Source organism: Oncorhynchus mykiss, chromosome 19 (genome assembly GCF_013265735.2).
Source record: "Oncorhynchus mykiss isolate Arlee chromosome 19, USDA_OmykA_1.1, whole genome shotgun sequence".
In the NCBI taxonomy this organism is placed as follows: domain Eukaryota; kingdom Metazoa; phylum Chordata; class Actinopteri; order Salmoniformes; family Salmonidae; genus Oncorhynchus; species Oncorhynchus mykiss.
In genome coordinates this window covers 27,088,400-27,109,693 of record NC_048583.1, presented here as the reverse complement: position 1 = coordinate 27,109,693, position 21,294 = coordinate 27,088,400, and the positions used below count along the sequence as shown (strand labels likewise).

The window sequence follows — 21,294 nt, the reverse complement described above, 5'->3', positions numbered from 1 at the left end:
CCCATGTGCCTAATAAAAATGTTAAAAAAGCAACTTCCTTCAAACTGGACGCAAGAGACATAAAAATGGTATCCACGAGTTCGTCTGACTCAGGGGATAGAGATTGGATTTTGATTGATTAGGATCCCCATTTAGCGACAGCTAGTCTTACTGGTGTCAGACATATCACCCAAAATACATTAGACAAAAGACTTGACCATTTGCATACATTTAAAAACATTAAGATGTAGTGTGTGTGTGTGCATCTACGAGTTAACACACGTCAGTACATACACACAAGTAGGTCACATGGGGGAGAGGCGCTGTGCCGTGAAGTGTTGCTTTATTTATTTAAACCAGGTTTGCTGTTCACTTTGCTATAAAATATGTAATGGAGTTCCATGTACTCATGGCTCTGTATAAAAACTGTATGTTTCCTTGAATGTGTTCTGGGCCTGGGGACTGTGAAAAGACCCCTGGTGGCATGTCTGGTCGGGTACGTGTGTGTGTCAGTGCTGTGTGTAAGTTGACTATGCAAACCAGTTGGAATTTCCAACACGTTTCTGAAATAAAAAGGGCTTCATTGCCAAAATCCTGAAGCATCCATTTAATGAATCCCCATAGCGAGCATATGCCTGGCGAGCTTTAATGTATCAGATGTACATCCCAGCAAACATATATTTTTGTCTCAAAACCGTACTTGACATATTTCTTGAAGTATTAGATGTTCGGTGGGGAGACCTCTTAAAGAGACATGAAGATGGAGCAACTTGCTCACAAATTTTCTCCACAATGTTTGCAGATAAGACTACTCACCATGTGGCCATGCTGGAGAGGGGTGTATATCACCAGGTGATATTTGTATGGGTGTGGCTTAAGGCACATTCATTCTACAGTCTTTCAAATGGGTGTGTTTCGGTAGTGCCATCAAAAAGGTAGGACAGCATATGTTTTTTATATATATTTTTTACATGCTTAAAAATATACAAAACTAATTATTAGGTCAGTTCTCTTTCAAATGTAATAATATAACAATTCAAGATGGTCTACTGAAATAAGTGTCATTAATTGTACATCTAAAATCATGAATTGTGTTTAGGAATCCGGGGTTGGGACCTCCACCTCAATATATATAGGTGTATAAACAATGACTTTGTGCTATATTAATTAAAACATGTTTGTTTTTGCCTTGGAATTAATTAGAACATATATCATGACGTACGTTTGGAGACTTAACCATTTTAGTTTCTTTGGGGTGGGTCAGCAATTTACACCACTTCTGTAGAGTCGCCCAAATACCTCCCAGGAGTTTGTCAATTTATAGAAAGACATAACTAATTTCACTAGGACATGAAGACAATGTATGGGACTTCTATGACTTTCCTACGTCACTGATCGACAACACCAATTCAACTACATACAGCATGAGGACGTCACAATATAACACACGATACACTCCACACAAAGGGGAGACAATACCGTTGACGACTACAGAATAACAGCTTCAGTATCTCTACGGTCTTACCTTCTCTCTGTCTCGGGTGTGGACACAGTGCTACTGCTGCTCAGCCCTAGCGAATCCTGTAGAGAACAGAACACTGCAGTCAGACAGGCAGGCAGGCAGGCAGTCAGACAGGCAGGCAGGCAGTCAGACAGGCAGGAAGGCAATGGAAACTGACAAACTTCGAGGAACCACAGTCTAGCTTACTGGCAGGCATATTGGTTTGGAACTCTTAATGTGCATCTCATTGGCCACAAAAAGGCTACAGCACACATTTTTTCTAAACGTTATTTCTGGACACATATTAACAGTATGCATTACAAATAACAAGGCCACAGAGTTTCCATTACAGACAGTGAAACGGGAATTTGTGATCAAGGACAACCAAGATGTTATAATGCCATAATGACAGGGCTGTGATCTGGTTCATAGCAGCTCTGATGTCTGCAGGACCAGGGCTGAGGAAATCCCTCCTCCCAGAGGGTGAACATACAATAGGGTCAAAACCAATAGGGGGAATAGGAGTCCGTCACCTGGATCTGTGAGCGAAGCTGCAGTGATGTGGTCACTAAGTCAACCTTTTCCTGAAACGCACAGAGGCAAATTAAGGAATGACAACATCTGAGTGAATCAGCATTTCAAAACATAAATATCTTGATAAATGAAATGGACAAAATTGTAACATGTCACCCTAAACTCACACACATATTAGAGGATTTAAATGAAAAACACATTTCTAAAGGCTTCCTCCACATCATTTTAATTAGAACAAAGTCTGTGCAAAGTGGGTATCCACAGATGGAAAAAACATATTCTGTATCACACTGAACATGTCATGTATGATCGTACCATCTCTGACTCTGCAACTTGTACAAGTTTGCGTTTGCAGATCTCCTCCATTCGGTCTTGGACGTCAGCGAGAGAAGTGCTGTAATACTCTGAGTACTCCTGAGCCAAGTCCTCAAAGGTTCCCAACGAGCCATCCTAAGACAGAGAAGACATAGTCCGTAAGAACAGCAAGGAAGTCCTACCTCACCACATAGTAAGGATCTGCATGTTACGGAGAGTCAGCATAAGCAATCACATTACATTAGACTTGCATTCAGTGCATACAGTACAACAGAAAAACAGAAGACAAGTAAACTGACCATAGTTTTTTTTTTTTACGGCATCAACATCAGAAGCCATAGGAATGTGCAGTGGTAGAGAACCAGCAAAGTGTGTTTGTGACCAGGACCAGACCGAATGGTGTGTCTCTCTGAGCTACTGTCCTTGCCTCTCCCCAGTTGCCCATGACCCCTACACTCTCCAGACCTCCTCAGCTGTGACCCCAGAGGCATAGCGAGGGGGGAGAAGCATTGTGACGCAGCTACAGTTCTCTTTGACCTCACCACAGTCAACAGGATCAACTTGAGTCGCTGTGGTATCATAGACACAGCTCAGTGTACCATAAATTATCAGGAACAGTAGGAACATCGCCTTTTCCTTGACAGAAACCCAGGACCTCCAGACCTACACATGACTCTGCAGAGACTTCCGACTATTGTGTTCCTTAGTGCCCTTTGTTGTATTGGCTGAAGAAAAAGATGGGAAAAAATTCAGGACTTTTGCAGACTCATCTCCTGCAAATGTCTTCAAAGTATTGCTAAGGATTTATCATCTCCCAAAATAAATTTATAAAATTAATAATATAGTGATATCGGTTCACTGTCCTACAGAGCCAGGCTGAAATCATTTAAGGCCAGGCACCACAGACCGAAATTACATTTATGCATCTACCTATCAATTTTTAGATTTATTGGTATTTTGTTCCATTAACATTAGTATTTTCAAAAAGTAAACCTAACAATGAAAAAAACATAATGAAAGTTATAAACTCAGCAAAAAAAATTAAGTTCCTTTTTCAGGACCCTGTCTTTAAAAGATAATTCTTAAAAATCCACATAACTTCACAGCTCTTCATTGTAAACGGTTCAAACACCGTTTCCCATGCTTCTTCAATGAACCATAAACAATTAATGAACATGCACCTGTGGAACAGTGTTTAAACCCTTTACAGCTTACAGACGGTAGGCAATTAAAGTCACAGTTAGGACACGAGGCTTTTCTACGGACTCTGAAAAACACCAAAAGAAAGATGCACAGGGTCCCTGCTCATCTGCGTGAACGTGCCATAGGCATGCTGCAGCAAGGAGGCATGAGGACTGCAGAAGTGGCCAGGGAAATAAATTGCAATGTCCGTACTGTGAGATGCCTAAGACAGCGCTACAGGGAGACAGGACAGACAGCTGATCATCCTCGCAGTGGCAGACCACGTATAACAACACCTGTACAGGATCGGTACTGCCGAACATCACACCTGTAGGACAGGTACAGGATGGCAACAACAACTGCCCGAGTTACACCAGGAATGCACAATCACTCCAACAGTGTTCAGACTATCTGCAATAGGCTGAGAGAGGCTGGACTGAGGGCTTGTAGGCCTGTTGTAAGGCAGGTCCTCACCAAACATCACCGGCAACAACGTCACCTATGGGCATTAACCATCCGTTGCTGGACCAGACAGGACTGGCAAAAAGTGCTCTTCACTAACGAGTCGCGGTTTTGTCTCACCAGGGGTGATTGGTCGGATTCGCGTTTACCTTCGAAGGAATGAGCATTACACCGAGGCCTGTACTCTGGAGCGGGATCGATTTGGAGGTGGCGGGTCGGTCGTGGTCTCGGGTGTCACAGCATCATCAGACTGAGCTTGTTGTCATTGCAGGCAATCTCAACACTGTGCGTTACAGGGAAGACATCCTCCTCCCTCATGTGGTACCCTTCCTGCAGGCTCATCCTGACATGATCCTCCAGCATGACAATGCCACCAGCCATACTGCTAGTTCTACATTGTAGAATAATAGTGAAGACATAAAAACTATGAAATTACACATATGTAAGGCCACTCAATCATATAGTAACCAAAAAAATAGTGTTATTTGAGATTCTTATAAGTAGCCACCCTTTGCCTTGACAGCTTTGCACACTCTTGGCATTCTCTCAACCAGCTTCAAGGAGGAATGCTTTTCCAACAGTCTTGAAGGAGTTCCCACATATGCTGAGCACCTGTTGGCTGCTTTTCCTTCACTCTACAGTCCAGCTCATCCCAAACCATCTCAATTGGGTTGAGGTCGGGTGATTGTGGAGGCCAGGTAATCTAATGCAGCACTCCATCACTCTCCTTCTTGGTCAAATAGCCCTTACACAGCCTGGAGGTGTGTTGGATCATTGTCCAGTTGAAAAACAAATTATAGTCCCACTAAATGCAAAACAGATGGGATGGCGTATCGCTGCAGAATCCTGTGGTAGCCATGCTGGTTAAGTGTACCTTGAATTCTAAATAAATCACTGACAGTGTCACCAGCAAAGCACCCCCACACCATCACACCTCCTCCTCCATGCATTATGGTGGGAACCACACATGGGGAGATGATCTGTGTATACTCTGCGTCTCACCAAGACATGGTGGTTTGAACCAAAAATCTCACATTTTTACTTATCAGACCAAAGGACAGACTTCCACCGGTCTAATGTCCATTGCTCGTTTCTTGACCCAAGCAAGTCTCTTCTTCTTATAGGTGTCCTTTAGTAGTGGTTTCTTTGCAGCAATTTGACCAATGAAGGCCTGATTCACACAGTCTCCTCTGAACAGTTGATGTTGAGATGTGTCTGTTACTTGAACTCAGTTTCTGAGGCTGGTAACTATTATGAACTTATCCTCTGCAGCAGAGGTAACTCTGGGTCTTTCTTTCCTGTTTCCTGTTTCATCATAGCGCTTGATGATTTTCACAACTGCACCTCAAAAGAAACTTTCAAAGTTCTTGACATTTACAGATTGACTGACCTTCATGTCTTAAAGTAATGGACTGTCATTTCTCTTTGCTTATTTGAGCTGTTCTTGGCATAATATGGACTTGGTATTTTACCAAATAGGTCTATCTTCTGTATACCACCCCTACCTTAACACAACACAACTGATTAGCTCAAAATGTATTAAGGAAAGAAATTCCACAAATTTACTTTTAACAAGGCACACCACCTGTTAATTAATTCAAACGCATTCCAGGTGACTACCTCATGAAGCTGGTTGAGAGAATGCCAAGAGTGTGCAATGCTGTTATCAAGGCAAATGGTGGCTACTTTGAAGAATCTCAAATATATTTAGATTTGTTTAACACTGTTGGTTACTACATGATTCCATGTGTGTTATTTCATAAGATGCGCATTTATCAGATAGCACCTAATTTGCATATTTTTATAAAATATTTTGTTTTTTTAAGTATACAAAAAAACATTATATTTGTGTCTACAATCAACTGGTCAAAGTTGATTGTGATATGATTAAGGTAAAACAACAGCCCTACTGGGGTGTGGAGCCTGGCCTTAACGTACACTGAAAAAAATATAAAACGCAACATAGTGTAGTGTTGGTGGAATGTTTCATTTGTTTCTGTCAAATTTTGTACACAAATTTGCATACGTCCTTGTGAGTGTGTGGTATATTTAGAAGCTGATTAAACAGCATGCTCATTACACAGGTGCACCTTGTGCTAGGTACGATAAAAGGCCACTAAATGTGCAGTTTTGTTACAACACAATGTCACAGATGTCTCAAGTTAATCGGGCATGCAACTGGCATGCTGACTGCAGGAATGTCCACCAGAGCTGTTGCCAGATAATTTAATGATAATTTCTCTACTGTAAGCCACCTCCAACGTTGTTTCAGAGAATTTGGGAGTATGACCAACCGGCATCACAATCGCAGACCACGTGTAACCATGCCAGCCCAGGACCTCCACATCTGGCTTCTTCACCTGCGGGATCATCTGAGACCAGCCACCCAGACAGCTGATTAAACTGTGGATTTGCACAACCAAAGAATTTCTGCAAAAACTGTCAGAAACCATCTCAGGGAAGCACATCTGCATGCTCATCGTCCTCACCAGGCTCTTAACCGGACTGCAGTTTGGCACGCTACAGAAGTGTGCTCTTCTTGGATGACTCACCGTTTCAACTATACCGGGCAGATCGCGTATATGGCATCACACCAAATACTGACAGGTTTTCTGATCCACGTCTCTACCTTTTATTTTAAGCTATCTGTGACCAACAGACTGATATTTGTATTCCCAGTCATGTGAAATCCATATATCAGGGCCTGTTGAATTTATTTCAACTGACTTTCCATACTAACTACGATTCAATAAAATCGTACAAATTGTTGCATGTTGCGTTTACATTTTTGTTCAGTGTAATAACCATGTGTCAATGTCTTTGTAATCGAATTGGCATTGTATTCTATCTTTACGCTTACACTGCATAACAGGGACTAGGAGATGGCATCATTGACTGAGACTATGCTGCTGAATCACATTTTGATATTCCCATATTGATATGACCACTTCTTCCAAATGGCACCCTATTCCCTTAATACAGTTTAAACCGGGGAGTTTACGAACAATAAGGTTGGAGTAATTAAAACTCGTTTTTCAACCACTCAAATGTTTTGTTAACAAACTATAGTTTTGGCAAGTCGGTTAGGACATCTACTTGACAAGTAATTTTTCAAACAATTGTTTACAGACAAATTATTTCACTATCACAGTTCCACTGGGTCAGAAGTGTACATACACTAAGTTGACTGTGCCTTTAAACACCTTGGAAAAGTCCATTGTTTTAGAAGCTTCTGATAAATTATGTCAATTAGCCTGAGTCAATTGGAGGTGAACCTGTGGTTGTATTTCCAGACCTACCTTCAAACTCAGTGCCTATTTGTTTGCTTGACATCATGGGTAAGTCAAAAGAAATCAGCCAAGACCTCAGAAAAAAAATTGTAGACCTCCACAAGTCTGGTTCATCCTTGGGAGCAATTTCCAAACGTCTGAAGGTAGGTACCACGTTCATCTGTACAAACAATAGTATGCAAGTATAAACACCATGGGACCACGCAGCCATCATACCGCTCAGGAAGGACACGCGTTCTGTCTCCTACAGATGAACGTACTTGGGCGTGAAAAGTGCAAATCAATCCCAGAAGTCCGGGAATTCAAAAAGTCCGAAAATTCTAAAGGCTCGAAAATTCGAAAAGCTCGAAAATTCGAAAAGCCCGAAAATTCGAAAAGCCCGAAAATTCGAAAAGCCCGAAAATTCGAAAAGCCCGAAAATTCGAAAAGCCCGAAAATTCGAAAAGCCCGAAAATTCGAAAAAGCCCGAAAATTTGAAAAATCCCGAAAATTCGAAAAAGCCCGAAAATTCGAAAAAGCCCGAAAATTCGAAAAGTCATAAAAAGTCAGAAAATTCTAAAAGTCCGAAAAGTTCTATATCTATATCCACAGTAAAACGAGTCCTATATCAACATAACCTGGAAGGCCACATAGCAAGGAAGAAACCACTGCTCCAAACCTGCCATAAAAAAATTGCAGTTTGCAACTGCACATGGGGACAAAGATCGTACTTTTGGGAGAAAATGTCCTCTGGTCGATGAAACAAAAATAGAACCGTTTGACCATAATGACCATGGTTATGTTTGGAGGAAAACGGGGAAGGCTTGCAAGCCGAAGAACACCATCCCGACCGTGAAACACTGGGTTGGCAGCATCATGTTGTGGGGGTGCTTTACTGCAAGAGGGTCTGGTGCACTTCACAAAATAGATGGAATCATGAGGACGGAAAATTGTGGATATATTGAAGCAACATCTCATCTCTTGCGCTTGGGCGCAAATGGGTCTTCCAAATGGACAATGACCTCAAGCATACTTCCAAAGTTGTGGCAAAATGGCTTAAGGACAACAAAGTCAAGGTATTGGAGTGGCCACCACAAAGCCCTGACCTCATGGAAAATTTGTGGGCAGAACTGGAAAAGCGTGTGCAAGCAAGAAAGCCTACAAACCTGACTCAGTTACACCAGCTCTGTCAGGTGGAATGGGCCAAAATTCACCCAAATTATTGTGGGAAGCTTGTGGAAGGATACCCTAAATGTTTGACCCAAGTTAAACAATTTAAAGGCAATGCTACCAAATACTAATTGAGTGTATGTAAACTTCTGACCCCCTGGGAATGTGATGAAAGAAATAAAAAAGGTACAATAAATCACTACTATTATTCTGACATTTCACATTCTTAAAATAATAAAATATTTGTGGAGTTTCCCCCCATTCTTCTCTGCAGATCCTCCCAAGCTCTGTCAGGTTGGATGGGGAGCGTTGCTGCACAGCTTTTTTCAGGTCTCTCCAGAGATGTTAGAGCAGGTTCAACTTCGCACCAGTCTGAGATCCTGAATGCTTTGGAGTAGGTTTTCCTCAAGGATCTCTGTACTTTGCTCCGTTCCTCTTTCCCTCGATCCTGACTAGTAACCCAGTCCCTGCTGCTGAAAAACATCCCCACAGCTGCCACCATGCTTCACGGCAGGGATGGTGCTGTGTTTCCCCCAGACGTGACACTTGGCATTCAGGCCAAAGAGTTCAATCTTGGTTACATCAGACCAGAGAATCTTGTTTCTCATGGTCAGAGACTTTTAGGTGCCCTTTGGCAAACTTCAAGCGGGCTGTCATGTGCCTTTTACTGAGGAGTGGCTTCCGTCTGGCCACTCTACCATAAAGGCCTGATTGGTAGAGTGCTGCAGAGATGAGAAAACCTTCCAGAAGGACAACCATCTCCACAGAGGAACTCTGGCAGAGTGACCAATGGGTTCTTGGTCACCTCCCTGACCAATTTGGCTGGGCGGTCAGCTCTAGAAAGAGTATTGGTGGTCCAAACATCTTCCATTTAAGAATGATGGAGGCCATTGTTTTCTTGGGGACCTTCAATGCTGCAGATGATCAATGGAAACAGGATGGACCTGAGCTCAATTTTGAGTCTCATAATAAAGGGCCTGAATACTTAAGTAAATAAGGTTTTTATTTGTATACATTTGCAAACATTTCTCGAAATCTGTATTTGCTTCATCATTATGAGGTATTGTGTGCAGATGGATGAGAAAATAAATATTTAAATCAATTTTAGAATGAGTCTAAATTAACCAAATGTGGAAAAAGGTAAGTGGTCTGAATACTTTCCGAACGCTAAACAAGACTGCTTATCAAATGGCTACCTGGACGACCTGCATCAACCCTTTTTTTCCAACTAACTCTCTTGCACCGACTATGCACACACAAAGGACTCTACCCACACACTCACTACATTCTGTATGCTCACACGCACATAACATGTGCACACTGACGCCACACACACTTTCACACTCACCATATATGTTGCTGCTACAGCTAAGTTTATTATCTATCCTGTTGCCTAGTCACTTTACCCCTACCTATATGTACTTAGCTACCTCAATTACCTCATACCCCTGCACGTCGACTTTGTACTGGTACTCTGTATATAACCATGTTATTTTTTTCCGTTATTGTTATTCACTGTGTATTTATTTATCGTATCACTATTTTTTATATATATATATAATTAATAATATATATATAATATATATATAATTATATATAATTGCTTCAATTTAGCTCTGCATTGTTGAAAAAGGACACAAGTAAGCATTTCACCGTCGGTCTACGCCGGTTGTTTACGAAGCACAAATACAATTTTATATATCTTTGAAAAATTGTGAGTAGCAGCGCATTTATGAGCTCATCCAATGTATATTGGAGGGAGGTGGGGGGGGGGAATATAGGCTACTGAATATAGTCTATTCACATGGCAGTTAGAGCGGCTATTGTTTACTCTGGCATGTTAGAAGACCAAAGCGAAAGTAATATGATGAGTGGTACACACAAGTGATGCTTCGTGATAATCATAGATGGATTTAACTTGATCATGTGTGTCCAATACACGTTGGATGTACCAAATAAATCGAACTCGGATTCAAACTGTAGCTCAAAACTGAAAACGCTCTTCGATTTAATATTTCATGCAGTTTGCTGTGGTTCCTACAGTATGTCCTCTTTAGCCTGATACATCACATGACAGGGGTTGTTGTCGTGAGCACTCGAATGAGGCTATTACTGTCATCAGTCAGAACAGAGAAATAAACACTATCCCATTCATTATATGCCCCAACTGTCTCGTCAGACTACAGGCTTCCAGTACAAACACACAGGTAGTCAACTGAATTGACAAAGTTAAAATGGAATTCACCCCAACCACAAAGCATGCGGACTCATTTAAGGGGTGATTTAAACACGTGATTGGGGTCAATTCCATTCCAATTAATCAGTTTTAAATTCCTGAATTGAAATGGAATTTATCAACCCTACAACTAGATAAAGTATAAAGACGACATAAATAAATCTGAAAATATTAAAATCTGTTTATGAAATCTTATGAATTCACTTAAAAAGGGTATTCATCCCTCACACCACTCCTTTGAGTGTATGCAAATGTGTCTACACTTTGCCACAACCTTAGATCTAAACTCAGAAAAGATTCCTCTGTTACTTTTCATTTAAAAAAAAGGGGGAATTTCAAGGGGTTCACATGCTAATAGTTTGCCACAAACAGTAGTGATGGGTGAAAAAAACAAACAGTTACACATCGGGATATTAGTTTTGATGATATATTGTATTGACAAAACCCATTCTCCATCTTTCTAAACAGGGAGCCAATTTGTTTTCAGCACTTTTACTTCCATGACTGATCAAAATGTGTTCTCATGGCTCTCTTGTACCTCCGCAGCAGACATATGGTGAGCAGTATGTCTGGATCATCGAATCGCTATATATATATATATATATATATATATATATATATATATATATATATATCGGCACCTAAGTATCGTAATAATATTGTATTGTGAGGACCTTGATTATTCAAAACCCTCCCGAACAGTCCTGTGTTGTGACTACCAATACTGTAGGCTGACTTGTCTCCTTCTCGTGGTATGGTACTGTGTGACTGACTGGCTCAACTGTCCAGAAAAGGGAACCATTCATTGATTTGCTTAAATGACATGATGCAATGAGGTCAGAAACAGCCTGAAATCCAGCTGCGTCCCAAATGGGACCCTATAATGGCTCATAAGGCTCCGGGTCAAAAATAATACACTATATAGGGAATAAGGTGCCATTTGGGACGCAGGGCTTTTCTTTTCAACAGTTGAGTTGAGGAATGAATGAATAGGCTGTGGCCCAGTGAGAGGCATAGTACTGTTAGATCACAGACAGATCGCCACTGCATGCTTCTTATAACCAGTCCATTGTGGTCTGACCACATTATATCTCATGACCCCCAGTGCTTATTTGGCATGGTGTGCATGTTTCTGTTCAAAACAACATGTCCTACCTACATCATAGCTAGTATACAGTACCAGTCAAAAGTTGACACACAAGGGTTTTTCTTTATTTTTACTATTTTCTACATTGTAGAATAATAGTGACGACATCAACACCATGAAATAACACATGGAATCATGTAGTAACCAACAAACAAAAAAGTGTTAAATCAAAATATATTTTATATTTGAGATTCTTCAAATTAGCCACCCTTTGCCTTGATGACAGCTTTGGCATTCTCTCAACAAGCTTCTTGAGGCAGTCACCTGGAATGCATTTCAATTAACAGGTGTGCCTTGATAAAAGTTAATTTGTGGAATTTCTTTCCTTCTTAATGCGTTTGAGCCAATCAGTTGTGTTGTGACAAGGTATGGATGGTATACAGAAGATGATATTTTACCAAATAAGGCTAAATCCATATTATGGCAAGAACAGCTCAAATAATAAAACGCCAGTCCATCATTACTTTAAGACATGTCAAGAACTTTGAAAGTTTATTCAAGTGCAGTTGCAAAAACCATCAAGCGCTACGATGAAACTGGCTCTCATGAGGAACACCACAGGAAAGGAAAATCCAGAGTTACCTCGGCTGTAGAGAATACCTTTATTATAGAGTAACCCGCCTGAGAAAATGCAGGCCAAATAAATTCACAGAGTTCAAGTAACAGACATATCTCAACAACTGTTCAGAGGAGACTGTGTGAATCAGGCCTTCATGGTCGAATTGCTGCAAAGAAACCACTACTAAAGGACACCAATAATAATAATAATAATAATAATAATAATAATAATAAGACTTGCTTGGGCCAAGAAACACGAGCAATGGACATAGGCCGTCGGGAAATCTGTCCTTTAGTCTGATGTGTCCAAATTTGAGACGCAGAGTATGTTAACGGATGAGCTCTGCATGTGTAGTTCCCACCGTGAAGCACGGAGGAGGTGTGATGGTGCTTTGCTGGTGACACTGTCGTGATTTATTTTGAATTCAAGGCACACTTAACCAGCAGTGATACGCCATCCCATCTGGTTTGCCCTTAGTGGGACTATCATTTGTTTTTCAACTGGACAATGACCCAACACACCTCCAGGCTGTGTAAGGGCTATTTGACCAAGAAGGAGGGTGATGGAATGCTGCATCAGATGACCTGGCCTTCAGAATCCCCCGACCTCAACTCAATTGAGATAAGTTGGACCGCAGAGTGAAGGAAAAGCAGCCATCAAGTGCTCAGCATATGTGGGAACTCCTTCAAGTCTGTTGGAAAAGCATTCCGCATGAAGCTGGTTGAGAGAATGCCAAGAGTGTGCAAAGCTGTCAAGGCAAAGAGTGGCTACTTTGAAGAATCTCAAACATATTTTGATATGTTTAACACATTTTTTGGGTTACTACATGATTCCATATGTGTTATGCCATAGTTTTGATGTCTTCACTATTATTCTACAATGTAGAAAATAGTAAAAAGTAAAGAAAAACCCTTGAATGAGTGTGTCCAAACTTTTGACTGGTACTGTACTATATGGTCCCATGTGGCTGTTAGTGGAGAATGGCACTTGCAATGCCAGGGTTGTGAGTTCGATCCCCACAGGGGACCAGTATGAAAATGTATGCCCTCACTACTGTATGTCCCTCTGGATAAGAGCGTCTGCTAAAATGTATTAAACAAAGAAATGTCTAGATAGTCTTTACTTCTTACATTATGCTCTTGTGAATGTAACAGTCGTGGTTATATTTCCCAGTCAAGATCATGCTAAATACTTTGTTTAGTATACAACAGTCTGATGCTTGTCAGTCAGAGAGTAGAGGGAAAGCCATAACATGGCACCTTTGTTCTGACACTCAGACAAACAGTAGGCCAGTATGGATGGGTTGCAAATGCCCTGTGCATGTTCTGACAGGTGGAATCCCAATAGAAACTACTTCACAATAGCATCAGGGCTTCCTTACATCTCTAAACTAACTCTCTTTATAACAAAGCAGTAATTGAGGCAGCCCCTTGTAACAGGGTCTCGTCAGATCAGAGGAGTTAAAAGGAGAGTGTTGGGGTGTCACGTTACCGGCTGACAACGATTGGATATGGAACATCTCTGTGAAGACAAACGATCTTCCTTGACTCGTGTCCTGAGGGTAGGTGTTATGGTAGATGTCAGTAAGAGCCGGGATAGGTGATATTTTAACGAGAGAGAGAAAGGGAGGGGTTGTCCAGACGACAGAAAGAGAAAGAACAGTTATGAGTTGAACGTAACAGTATGCCAGTGGAAGGGAGGACTGTAGCAGGTGACCCAACTGTGAATTGTAGCCAATTCAATTGCAGTAATTCTGTTACTGATTTTCTGAAATGTTGTAAACAAATTTGGTAACAGAATTTCACGTATTAATCACTTAATAATTTGTAAGTGTTGATATTAGTTGGCAGGGGTCTTGACTTCAACATTATTGTGTTTTGATGAATTTCTAAAACCTTTAGATTTTTTTGGTTGATGTTTTCTAAAAAAAAGACCCCTTTTTCATCTGTTTGAAAAGCCTTTGCATTTCTCTAATATTTAGGATATACAAATGGTTGACAAATGTATATATACACACAGTACCGGTCAAAAGTTTTAGAACACCTGCTTATTTGAGCTGTTCTTGACATAATATGGACTTGGTCTTTTACCAAATAGGGCTATCTTCTGTATACCACCAATACCTTGCCACAACACAACTGATTGGCTCAAACGCATTAAGGAGGAAAGAAATTCCACAAATGAACTTTAACAAGGCACGCCTGTTAATTGAAAAGCATTCCAGGTGACTACCTCATGAAGCTGATTGAGAGAATGCCAAGAGTGTGCAAATCTGTCATCAAGGCAAAGAAAGGGTGGCTATTTCAAGAATCTGAAATATATTTTGAATTGTTTAAAACTTAAAATGGTTACTACATGATTCCATATGTGTTATCATAGTGTTGATGTCTTCACTATTATTCTACAAGGTAGAAAATAGTACAAATAAAGAAAAACCCTTTAACGAGTGCAGTAGGTGTTCTAGAACTTTTGACCGGTAGTGTATGTCTTAAATTTCTAAAAAAAACAGACTCTTAGCTTTCGTTTGACTCCAGATTTGACAAGCGCCTATGAACTTCACATGTTGGTGCTCATGGGTCCTTTTAGATGGAAAATGACCCTATGCACAAGGGCAAATTTAACGTCAACAGAACATTTTACAAAGACATTTCCTTGAAGAGCAGTGCAGATGCAAAGTTTGGAAACAGAACGACGGTTTGTGCCGTTGACGCGTCATTCCGTTACCAAACTTTGCATCTGCATTGTTCAAAGAAAACGTGTTTTTGTAAAAAAAAATGCTCAGTGGAAATGGTTAAAAGTCGCCCTTGTGCACAGACTTGTATAGTTTGTTTAACTTAGCAATCATTGTTTTTTTTGTTTGGCATACATTTTACCGCATCCCTCTGTCCACCGTATCATTCTCCACATCCCTTTGGGTCATGTATCAACACAGTCTAATCACAGGGGACTGGGTCATACCCATACATCATAGCTATCATGTATACCACGACACAGTCTTTAAGCAGGGTCATACACACCATTACACACCTTGGCGAAACAGGACGAAACTAAGGGAAGGAACCACAGATTCAGCGAATAAAAAAGGCGAGCTCACAGCCACGAAAGACGTTTACATCCTTAAAGAACTTCATGACTTCTCATTCTCTGAAAGAAGGATACCGTCGGCAAACCAAAACTAAATGAACAGCCTTCGTTAAACTCGACTTCCAATTGTATCTGCAAAAACCTAACAAAAAAAGAAAACTTATTTCCCAGCTGAGAGAAAGAGAGAGTAAAGGGAGAAGAAAAGGGCTCCTTAAATTCTAAACTCACCACAAGTTGGCAGCCTGTTTGTTATGTTCTCCAGTTGTGCTACACAGCTGGAACGACAGTCAGTCTCCTCTTTCTCTTTTCAAACTTGACTGAGTCACCACTCAGAACAGTCAGGGGAGAACAATGCAACTCAAAGAGCAGTGTCCAGCACACATGAAATATAGCCAGGGGACGACTACAGAATGACGCTGGAGCTGCAGTGAGGGTGGGGCTCCGTGTGTGGCTCTGTGTGCGTGTGGCTGCTGTAAGGAACGGGGTGGAGCTTGCTGTCCCAGCTGCAAGGACAGCACACTGCCATACACACCGACTCACAGCTAGATAACATAAACCACTGAGTGTTAGGGGGAGGGGGGTCAAATTATATGTAGGCATTCATTCCGATTGGTTAAGGGTTACATTTTTGGATAGGGTTAAAACAGAAACAACTTGACCGCTAAGTTAAGGCATTAATTCCAAATGATTAAGGTAAGGGTTAAGGCTCGGGATTGGGTAAAAAAAAAATAATAATAAGAGTGCCAAGCACTGAGATTGAACCTGTGATCCTCGGAGAGGATCACTAGCAAGCCATGAGCCTACTTGATGGTAAGTGCTCACCTTTGCCCCTAGAGGCTAGTATTGAATACCTGGACGAATGTGGAACATTGCATTGAATCTGGAGTGACTTGGCTGGTGTAGAACACATGTATCCTCCAAACAATCTCCTGCTGTTTTACGAGTTTTAACCACAAAAAAAAGGTTATTCAAGCACGGTAGAGGACTTTCTACCAGAAATATTTGACGCTAAATGAGTATGGTGCAAAATGAACTTAGAAACAGCAGAAAAAAGGGGCAAGATTTAGTGATGCTCATTCAACCCAACGTCTCACTGACCACCAGCAGAGGGCAGCAAAAGGCAACAACTAGCCCAATTCAGACATTCTCCCCTTCTTGTTTCACAGAGGGTGAAGGAAACTGAGGGTAGATCAGGGGGCCAGGGTTCTGGTCTGGGAGGACGCGTTCTACTGTGCTCAGAGTACTTTTGGTACTGCAGTTTAGCTGGTTGAGCCCAAAAAGGTTAATTCACATAGAGAAGTTCAATAAAAAAAATCCTAAAAAGACACCATGGTTATCACCTTTGTGCCAAAAATACCCATATCATTTTTCCAGCAATTGTCTTCGAGGCCGATTTTCTTTCTCTATCACTGACAGCCGAAGGTATTAACATTTTTTATGACCATCCAATGTCTGCCATGCTTCTGGATGACTTTAAATCGTGGCTGTTCGCATTTGCGCCAGTGCGCACTGAGTGCACGTGCGCAAGTGTTATCGTCTCTGTAAAGAAGATGTCAACGACCACCGAAACGGTGGACGTGAATGCGAGTAGATTACCTTGAAAACAACGGTCGGCCATCAGTGGGAAGCCTTTTTAAATAATCTATTGAAAAAAGTATTCTAAAGGAATGCATACTATTCAAGATGACAATGCATAATGTATTTATGAGATCAAACAACTATTTATGGACAAAGGGTGCCAATCTCAACAGCCTCTGGTGAGAATCTCTTAATCCTCCTAAAACAAACATCAATCACAATCAATAAACATCTACAGGTAAAATCAACAAAGTCCGATTTACAGGTATAGAACAGTTTACTGCACTAATAAAATCACCACAGTATGACTCTGGAGATTAACAGTATGATGCCTTTCCCCCCTCAGTGACTAAATTCAAAATTTTTGATATCCACAACAAATATGCATATCTTTGTTTGACCTTCCGTGACTGGCCCCAATATAAGCCTACTCGCGCCTACTGTATGAGACAAAGGGTGGGAAAATCCTGTGTCTGTCTTCTAATATTAACCCCAGTACCTCCAGCGCACATCAAAGCTATTTAAAAAAAATAAAAAAACATTATTGAACCTTCATTTAACTAGGCAAGTCAGGTAAGAACAAATTCTTATTTACAATGATGGCCTACACCGGCCAAAACCGGACGACGCTGGGCACCGCCCTTTGGGACTCCCAATCAAGGCCGGTTGTGAAACAGCCTGGATTCGAACCAGGGTGTCTGCAGTGACGCCTCTAGCACTAAGATGGTGCCTTAGACCGCTGCGCCACTCAGGAGCTATGGCAGGGTAGCCAGGAACACAGTCATTAGATCGGTGCCAGAGATTATAGTGCAGGGGCAGATGGGGTGAGGCAGGTACACGCTGCCTACACCCCCCACCACACACACACAACGCTAGGCAGCTTGTGCCAGAGGGCAGTTTTCCGCCTGGATACACAGCGCAGGGTGTCACCTCAGTGCACCAGGGGACCGGGGATGGACAGGCGGAGGTATGCTGTCTGTCTGGGTCTGCCAGTTCCCCCTGAATATGATCATAAACTCCCCTGACTTCATCTGCACCGGGCTGGTAGGAGTCTGTTTACCTTAGGAGCTCTGTCTGTCGGTAAAGGGGTACAAGAATGTCTTAAGACTTCTATTAAATACATTTGAAAAGACTGAAAGAAGCAGATTGAGAGCAAGACTTCCACGTTAACCATTTTAGTGTGTGAGAGAGAGGTGCACAGTCCCTCAACAAGAGAGCAGGAGAACCTGTAGAGGCTGGCTGCTCTAAGTGGATTTTGACCCAAATGAGGCCTGAGGTTGATGAGGGACCACTGTGACACGCTGTCATTCAGTCACAGCAACATACTGATTTTGAAGAGTGCTTATTCATTCTGACCTAATCTGAAATCGCATTATCATTCCCCACCCTTGCCCTCTCCTCCTCCCCCTCCATCATCTTCCCTTCCCCCTCTCTTAACATCACCTTTCTCCCATCCACACAGACATGGACTGTTTACAAAATAATAAGAGACAATAAGAGGCATTACCACACAGAAAAATAAAGTGCATTAGTCCTTGTCATAACGTTATGCATATCAGCCACTGATGCCCTCTCCTGCATGAGCTCCTCCACATAGAGGCTGTTGCTATATGGAAGAACATCCCACAGTGGGTGGCTGCTAATACATATATTTTCAAATATAATTTCTTTAAAAGAATCACGGATAAAACAGAACTGTTGAAAACGGCCTGAATGAAACTAAAAGAAGATGGGTATAAGTGGAACAAACGTGGAGCATTTCTAACAAGCGGACAGAATGTCCCAAAATTATCTCCACAGACAAGAGATCCCCTTCAAAATTCAACGAGAGAGAGCGAGGCACATGCAGAGAGCGCGAGAGACACACAGAAAATAACCACACAGAAATCTGTACGGTTAAGGAGCCTGTCAGTGGATTGTTCCTGGCCCTAAACAATGTTTAATTCAGAGGTGCAGAAATCATTTCATCTGGCTTCATGCAATGGTAATCAACCCGCATGGTGTCTGTCCCAAATGGTACCCTATTCCCATTTGGGACAAATCCAGCGAGTCCCCTGAGATTTCAGCAGCCCATCCACAACACGTTGGTTTGCCGTGTTAATATTTGTGGGAATTAACTTCTCCACTAGACCCACACTTTGGGAGAGGCAAAGAAAGAGCTCCCAGGAGAGACCGGGAAGCTGTCAATCTTGTTTTAACATGCTAGATAAGGCTGCAAACCAATGGAACAGAAAATAAACATTCATTAAGATTCAATGAAACCTACAAATCAACATGTTGTACATTTGTTGCCTTTTTCTGTTGTAAAAATGGGCCTACATTGTGATTACAATCCTGTGAAAAGATTTCTTCCTTGCTGAAATTATGCACAGTGTATTTGGCCAGTGCGTACAATTTTCCATTTTATTAATTTCATAGTTTATCTATTAGCTACAAAGACTCAGAGATATTGCTCATGAATCCTCAAACGTTGAAATATGACATTGACCATTTCTCATCAAGACCTTACTGTCATTTTAGAGCTATTAAAAGTGTGGTTAATACGACCTGCAACAGGAGGTTCCACTTAGAGCAAGATTTCGAATTCACAACCGTTAAATTGTTCATTTCCCCATCTTTTCTGCGTGAATCCCTTTGGTTGAAGTATTCTGCATTATTCAGGGTGAGATGATATTTTCATAAGTTTTGTCACTCAGTTGGATCTTATCCATTTAGATTGGAAACGGTCTCATTTTATTGGAAATATGAAATGGAATGCATGTTACTGCATCTTTCTTTCAGCCTCACAATCTCAACCAACACCAGCTGGAAACATAGCAGGAGACTGGTGGTGTCTACGCATTGAAGAGACTGAACACACATTGACAGGTTTAAACCAGCCAAATGTGAGTCGCTCACACAGAGGCCTATGCTAGATATTGAATTATTTTTTTTTTTTTTTTTTTTCGTAACCTGGTCATAGAACTTCTACAGCTGTATTCCCAGTCATGGGACATCCATAGATTAGAGCCTAAATTAATTTAGTTCAATTGACTGATTTCCTTATATGAACTGTAAATTAGTCAAATCTTTGAAATTGTGGCATGTCGCGTTTATATTTTTTTGTTTAGTGTAGCTGTGGAGGATGTCGTCCTTGGGAGGACAGACAGAAAAAGGAGATGGGAAGGCTGAGAGTCAGTCTACTGAAGATCTATATGAAGAGTCCTAGGCACAAAACTTATTTCCACTATTACAGTTATTTGATCAAAATCATTAAATCAAAACACGTTTTCACCTGATTAAACAGAAACCGGGTTTAATATATATATATATTTTTTTTTTCTTTTTAAGTATAATTTATATTCCTAAAACATATTGAAAATTATACTGTTGCTGCTTGCTCGTCAAATATTTGATTTATAGCCAGGAGTCAAAAACCCCGGTTTTAAAATGTCCAAATTCATAATGAATGCTGAAATAGATTGTGATATTTTGAAGACCAAAACATAAAAAGGACTCCCTACACATACATTATCACACTTATTTTCAGATGACTTAAATCTGGCTAAATTAGAACCTTAAAGAGCACACTCACCAAGTGGCCACTCCAAACTGGAATTCATTAACTTGTTCTACTATAAATTAATAGCCCGTGCAAATTAAAATCAATCAACTATATTTTCAAACAATATTTATGTAACTAGGACACCCTCTGTGACATGTACCGTTTGCACTCTTCTCAAAGACAAACCACAATGTACTTGAGTATACTACATGCCTTCAGAAAGTATTCATACCCCTTCAATTAGTCCACGTTGTGTTACAGCCTGAATTCAAAATGGATTAAATATATATTTTCAACCATCTACACGCACACTATACCCTATAATGAAAGTGAAAACATGTTTTTAGAAATGTTTGCACATGTATTGTAAAAGAAACACAGAAATATCTAATTGAAATAAGTATTCACACCCTTTTGATACAACACTCCAAATTGAGCTCAGGTGCATCCAATTTCCTTCGATCGTCCTTGAGATGTCACTACAACTTGGAGTCCACCTGTGGCCAATTCAATTGTTTGGACATGACTTAGAAAGAAAGCCATCTGTCTATATAATGGCAACACAGTTGACAGTGCATGTCAGAGCAGAAACTATAACATGAAGTTCAAGGAACTGTCCCGTAGATCTCTGAGAGAGAATTGTGATGGGACATATCTGGGAAAGGGTATAGAACAATTTCAAGAGTGTTGAAAGTTTCCAAGAGCACAGTGGTCTCCATCACTGGGAAATAGAA

The 21,294-nt window shown here is 41.0% G+C and overlaps 1 protein-coding gene across 7 annotated transcripts in view; it reads right to left on the bottom strand.

Annotated features, from left to right (window-relative positions):
• Nucleotides 1-21,294, bottom strand: part of LOC110497587 (SAM and SH3 domain-containing protein 1) — a 90,395-nt gene that overhangs the window by 20,962 nt on the left and 48,139 nt on the right. For 5 of the 7 annotated variants that reach the window (XM_036954545.1, XM_021573772.2, XM_021573773.2 and 2 more), the window contains exons 2-4: nt 2,330-2,464; nt 2,014-2,064; nt 1,505-1,560 (exon numbers count right to left, since the gene is read on the bottom strand). In XM_036954545.1, coding sequence (XP_036810440.1) covers nt 1,505-1,560; nt 2,014-2,064; nt 2,330-2,464 — 242 coding nt within the window. Of the gene's footprint in view, nt 1-1,504; nt 1,561-2,013; nt 2,065-2,329; nt 2,465-2,628; nt 2,759-15,666; nt 15,865-21,294 lie in introns of those variants that run through there. The other 2 variants (XM_021573775.2, XM_021573774.2) reach the window with 2 other exon arrangements.